The sequence below is a fragment of the Geospiza fortis genome, unplaced genomic scaffold, assembly GCF_000277835.1.
Source record: "Geospiza fortis unplaced genomic scaffold, GeoFor_1.0 scaffold687, whole genome shotgun sequence".
NCBI classification, from domain to species: domain Eukaryota; kingdom Metazoa; phylum Chordata; class Aves; order Passeriformes; family Thraupidae; genus Geospiza; species Geospiza fortis.
Window position 1 is genome coordinate 146,736 of NW_005054647.1, and position 6,612 is coordinate 153,347.

General features: G+C 45.5%; 1 protein-coding gene across 1 annotated transcript; it reads right to left on the minus strand.

Annotated features, from left to right (window-relative positions):
* NFU1 (NFU1 iron-sulfur cluster scaffold) lies at positions 1 to 4,934 on the minus strand. Its single transcript, XM_031064883.1, has 5 exons — positions 4,397 to 4,934; positions 3,804 to 3,918; positions 3,544 to 3,607; positions 1,710 to 1,884; positions 1 to 1,222 (listed from the first exon to the last, which is right to left on the minus strand). Exons 2-5 carry the CDS (start codon positions 3,862 to 3,864, stop codon positions 1,175 to 1,177), a joined length of 348 nt encoding a protein of 115 aa, XP_030920743.1. The 5' UTR covers positions 3,865 to 3,918; positions 4,397 to 4,934; the 3' UTR covers positions 1 to 1,174.
* Between the last annotated feature and the right edge of the window lie 1,678 nt (positions 4,935 to 6,612).

Genomic DNA, 6,612 nt, shown 5'->3' on the forward strand with positions numbered 1-6,612 from the left:
AAGTATTTAGCGGAAATATTTATTTTCAAATTTCTCCCAAGTAATAGGTAGTTCACAGTTACCACATGCTGATGTGGTGCTCTAGAGGAGATTCTCCACCAGCTGAACTGATCCTGTTTAGGGACTTTATCAGTGGAATAATTACACTGGTAAGGGATGGGAGAGGGGAACACACCAGAGGCTGTCAAGCCAATCACAAGCCAAACGAGGAGCACAACCTCAGCTCCGTGGTGGCAGCACAAAGAAGGAACAGAATTCCTGGTCACAAAGCCAGGCACCAGGAAGAAACCATTCCCCCACACAAAAGTAAACAGAGCTCCTTGCAAAGCCCCATTGATGCGTTCTAATGTCAGAAGAGCAAACACTTCCCTGCCATGTGTGCAGGACTGCAGGAGCCCTGCTCTGCCACGTACAAGGCAAACAGGATGTGGCAGGAGCAGCACAAACACAGGCTCTCCTTCCCCCTCAGCACTGCACCTTCCCCCAGTGCTGGCAAATCAGCTGCTGCATGGTGGCTGAACGAGCCTACTGCTAAATGAGCTCATTAGTCCCCTTGCTGACGCTGATAAGGATCATTCTAACATTTGCTTTAGATGATTTTTACAACGAACGTTTCTTGTTTCTGTTGCTATGGTTTGCACAGGGGGTCATGAGCAAGGAGGTAACTTTCCACAAAGCCATGGCAGTGTTACAGCCCCCAAAATGAACAGTTGGTATTATAGGTTATCTTTCACACACAAAAGTTTGATAGGAATCAGCAGCTTTTTAAGAGGACTTGATAAAATTAACATTCCTGAAGCTCCCATTTACAGAGTAAGGGCAGACAGTTCTGTCACTCCCACAAGTTGGAGGAATAAACATTTAATATTGCTATTGCACAAAAAAGCCAAGGAACTTCTGCCTTCTCTTTCTTTCAATATTGAAGTTTCTGTATGAAAAAAGAAACACATCACTGTTTTCTGAGCCAACCATTTCTTTCTAAAGACATAGCAGGAAAATCTTTTTGTAATCCAGGGCATTTAATAAATTAGTGGGTGAACTGCTTGAACTGATGGTGCATTCTCACAGTAGCTACAACTGTTTTTCTGACAAGGCAGATTTGGTGGTTCCTCAGCACAAAGATGGTTTACATACAGCAGGAGGTAAATGTTTATTTGGCCACAGATGACGAAGCTCAAGTAGAATTTGCTTCTTTCTCCACGTCATCATCATCGTCAACAACCTGAAATCAAATCCAGAAGTAGTTTAGATAAACAGGTTAAGCTCTCAGTCCTGCAGGATTTATTACATTAAATCCCTGCTGGGCCCAAGGAGAACAGCAGTTATTCCACACCACTGAACAACAACAGGCTCAGGAGGAAGGTAAGAAAAACTGGCAATCCAAAATGCCAGGAGGAAATGAACTTTAATTATAGGAACTGGTCAAGCTACCACAAAGGCCACGAAACAATGGCTCCAGAGATCAGATATTTCATGAGAAACCCAAAGAATGTGAATTTCAGGGAACAAAGCTCATTGCTTTTTATCACATCGAGTCACCAAAGCACAAAGGTATCAGCAAGTGTGTCCAGCTCTGGGCTCTCCAGCTGGCTTGGAAAACATGCATCCCTACATCCCTGGTATTCCTAAATGCCAGCCTAACCCCGTGGAAAGGGACAAAGAGCTCCTTTTCCACTGAAAAGAAACCTCCGTGATGTCCCCCAGCCCACCTGCTCAACGCCTTCCACCTCGGGGATGTAGAACTGCAGCATGTTCTGTATCCCGCTCTTGAGGGTGATGAGGGAGCTGGGGCAGCTGGTGCAGGAGCCCTGCAGCTTCAGCTGCACAATGCCATCCTCAAAGCCTTTGTAAATGACATCACCACCATCCTCCTGCACCGTGGGCCTGAGGGAACACAACATTCACCTTAAAGCTCAGAGCTGAAACAGGGATCCTTCCAGAACCCCTCAGGAAAGCAATATTTAATATTTACAATAACTGTGGAGACAGAGGGGTTTAGTCACTATTTCCCTTCAACCACCTGGTTCACATTTCCAACAACTCCTGCTGTGCTGGACTATCTAACACAGAAACCTTTTCTGTAGGCATTGAGATTTTAGGGTAGAGGGGCAGAGCTCAGCCTGCCCGGCCTGGAGATTTTAGGGAATAGAGGGAACACCCTGGGGCAGAGCTCAGCCTTGCCTGGAGGCAGTGGTTGCCCCAGGTGCTGCCAATAAACACCTCAGGGGTGTGTCCCCCCAGGGTGCAGCACAGCTGTCACCTGTGATAAGAAGCCCTGCTTCCATAAATAAATATGCATTTCTCCACAATTTATGCAGGACAGAAAATAGCCCCAACTATAAAAGGTTAATCCTGCTCAGGGGTGAAGGAACCAGCTCCTGATAAGCTCACCCCAGAGCCACAAGCATTTCTGCAGCCTGCTCCCCCTCTGCCAGCCACAAATGCCCAGCATTGCAGCTCTGTCCCCATAGCAACATTTTTCCAGACCAAGTTAAAACCATCAAGTTACTCTAACAGAAGCTCTTTATACTGATTTCCAAAATAACTCTCTGAGAGCTACAGTCCTCACAGAAAAATCTGTGAACCTGACACATTTATAAACTCACCACAGCAAATTATCTCCATTCCAGAAAGCCAAAGATCATGAGTTAAAATTCCATTTTTCTTACTTGAATTAACTTTTTGACACACTACAGGACCTTTCAGATGTACATTCCCCCCATCCTGCACCTTCTGACAGCTCCTCTGCATTTAATTTTGATCTGCTGGACAATAAATGCTCTGTGTGTAGCCTGGTTGATGGATAATTTCTGAGAATACCCTGCTAGAAAATGAAGGAAGATACACCACTACTGATATTCTCATCAACAGCTTCTTGGTGCGCTGATGGGTACAGGGGGGAGGAAATTAAAGAAATGGAAAGGTGGGAAAAGCAGAATTTTGGGCAGAAATTCCATGCCTGTTACAAAGGGGCCTGGGAAATCAAGGACTGACACTAAACATCCAGGTAGCCAGCAGGAGCATGGACATTTCTGTCACAGCTTTATACAACAGTACTTGGCTTCTGGTTTCAACACTTAGTGCAAATGTTTGGGAAAGATGTTCCAGCTTATTTCTACTTCTCTTGCTTTTTCAGGAAAATTAACCAGCACTGTGTGTCTGCTCTGAGATAAATTTGTAAATAACGTGATATCAGTTTAAATGCAGCTGCTTTAAAAAAAAAAAAAAGTTTCTGGTTCCTGCAGTTTGTGAGCTGGGGAAGATGTCACCATCAGATATCACAGACACATCAGACATCTTCCCTGCACCTCAAATGTCAAGTTGCTTTTGCTTTCAGTTCGCTTTGGAAGGCAATTAATGAGCACCAAAATACTCTTCAGGTAAACAACAGGATCCACAGCCACTCCTGAGACTTCATTAGTCACCACCAGTTTCTAAATTCAAGCTGTGTTAAAGCACCAATAAAATCACAGCAGAGTGCAAGGCCAAAATCCGTTGAGGGCCAGGATTTTCCAGGAAATCTTCCTTTGGAATATAAACTACCTGATTCTTGTATCCAGCAGCTCCTTTATCATCAGTACAACTTCATCATCTTCTTCTGAAGCAGCTTGGGAAAAGAAAAACATGCAAGTCAGAACACTGAGAGAATTCCAGGCTGCAAATTCCTGCCTGCAGTCACCTTAATGGGTCTTAAATTTAAATTCTCCTGCATGCTTTTCTGAGGGAGAACTGGAGGCTCTTCTGGGTGTCACAACAGCTAAACCCAAAGGCAGACTTGGCCTCCCCCTGAAGATTCGATTTACCTGTGTCTGTCCTGGGTGCCTCATCAGTAACTACAGGTAAGCCAGAGGCAAAGAAGTCCATTATGGTTGCATAAATATCTGGTTTCAGTAAGTTCCAATCCAGGTCTTCACTCTCCTGTGAGAATCAGAAGAGGGGAAGGAAAAAGAATGAAGAAGAGTACGTGCCTGCTGCTGGTACATTGCCCAGAGATTCTCACATTAAAAATGCCACCATGGGCTCTCCCAGCTGATGCACAGACTGGACTTTGTGCTCTCTCAAGTCCAGCCTTGCCACAGACATTTAGCCAGACTCAGACTCTGACAGCCAAAGAAGGCTCTCCTTGTTTGCAAGCCAAGCAAGTGGCTTTAAAACATTAGCTGAAAAGGTGTGAAAGTCTCCAAAATACATTATTATTTGACAGACATTTTTATCAACTCTTTCAGAGACTCAAGATTGTCAATATACCAATTTATCATTCCCTGAACTTATTTTGTTCTATATTAAAGGCCCTCATGGACACTTCTCAGGACGTCCACTGTGCCCGTCTGGATCTGCTCTGTGGCCATTCCACACAGCTCATCTCTGAGCACAGCTGAATCCCTGCTCTGCTTACCTTGGTGATTGTGATGAAGTCTGGCCCAAAGAAAACACTTTTCACTCCTTCAATCCGGAATAACTGTCTGTTAAGGACACAAGGAGGGGGGGGGAATGGGCAAAAATGCACTCAATCTGACAAATTAAGTTTTAATTTTAACAATTAACAATATGGTTAACCCAATAATTTCATCTACAGAAAAAAAAAAAAAACTCTCTGGTGAACTCGGAGGTAAATACAGTGTAAGGCTGCAAAAGTGGTTTTTGTAATTATAGGGAAAAAATATATTCTCTTGAAAGAATGGAAATAATAAAAAATGCAATGAATGAAAGAATCAGAAATCCTACCACAAAACTATGTGTAATGGAAAATGATAAAAGTGATTTCACAATACCCACTTGAAATAATTTCTACACATGAAACTGGTGTACGTGCACTGAGCATTTGCATCACTAAATCAAGTGGATTTTGAAAATACTTAAACCATGGAATTATGCAAGTGCACCAAACCCTCTGAAATAATCAAATAATTATCTTCCCTCCCTCTCCTCCAGAGAGCTTCCGTTAATTCTTTGGAAATTTTTATTCCAAGCTCTATTTAAAAGGGAATAATAACACCTTGCTAAAGGTGAGCAATAGGCTGCAGCTGGTGTGGAAAACTCCATAGTCCTGGACCCCAGCACTTCCCTTCCTGGAATAAACTTCAAGCTGTTTGGATTTGGTGTGTCCTGGGTTTGAATAAACATGCCTCTCACTGCAAAGACAAAAACAAAGAAGAAAAGTAACATAATCAAACCTAAGGAGCTTAAACAGAAGTCATGTCCTGATTACTCAGCAAGCCCAGGGTGATCCCAGCCCATGGGAACACTGCTGAACACGGGCATGTCATCTCACAGGAGACAGCAGGATAAAAGGAACCTTGGCTTACCTTCTTTTGCTAACTTTTATTTACTAAAAAGCAAACTTTCAGCATTACCACGGGACATAAAACCCCACAATGTGCTCATCTGTTCATTTTTAACTGGTATTTACCTGCACGATGCCATGCTGCAGATGGAAGAGATGGTTTCTTCTGCAGAAGTTGGTGGAAAGGCCGGCGAGTTGTCAGGTTATGATCTTTTAACAGCATGTGACAGAACCTAGAGAAAAATAACTTTACTAACAATTTCCAAATTCCACATTTCCGCTGTCCCAAAGAAGCTCTGTCTCATGAAATGAACATCCCTACCATGAGCCCATGACACACCAACACAGAAAAGGTCTAAATTGCATTATTTGCTTACTTTTGTGGGCTTGGGAGCAGCTAGAAACCACAACAGGATGTGCAAGGAAGGTGCCCTGGAAGCTCCCTTTAGCTAATGATGATTATATCCCATTTTACAGTGCCCAGCACTACAGGGTCCTCTAAATCCTCCTTCACTGCCTAATCTTGGGCCAACTGTGGGGGAGGAATTTCCTCTTATTTCACGGCCCTGAACACACAGGAGTGGGAAAGGTGTAACAGCTCCTCATTGCCCGATCCTGTGCACACGTGGGGGTGCAGAATGATCCCTCACTGCAGCATCCTGAGCACATGTGAGGGCAATTACAGCCGGCTGCAGTGTGCTGAGTGTGAGGAGAATTACCCCTTGGAGCAGGATGTGTCTGTGGAATTACCCCTCGGTGCAGGATCTTGAGCCAGATGTGAGGGGAATTACCCCTTGAAGCAGGATCCTGAGTGGGTGTGTGTGAAATTACCCTTCCATGGAGGGTGTGAGGGGAATTACCCCTCAGTGCAGGATGCGTGCGGAATTTCCCCTCAGTGCAGGGTCCTGAGCGGGGTGTGAGAGGAATTTCCCCTCAGTGCAGGGTCCTGAGCGGGGTGTGAGGGGAATTTCCCCTCAGTGCAGGGTCCTGAGCGGGGTGTGAGAGGAATTACCCCTCACGGCTCTCCCCGGGTGTACAGGGCTGAGAACCCAGGAGCTGCAGAACTACCAGTTCGCGGCTGGAAAGGGCTGAGAAGGAGAAACAGCCTCTCGCTGCCTGCCAGGAAGAAGCGTCATCCCCGTCCGCGGTGGAAAAAGGAAGGGGAAGAGCAAGGAGCACCCGGGGCGGCCCTGGAGGTCGCAGTGCCGCTAATTGAGACGCGGCCCCCTTTCAGTGGCGTGGGGAAGGGGCGAGAGGGGACCCCTCCGGCAATAAACCGAGATCCCTCCGGAAAAAAACGCACCGGGGCAGCGGGAGCCGCGGGCCCC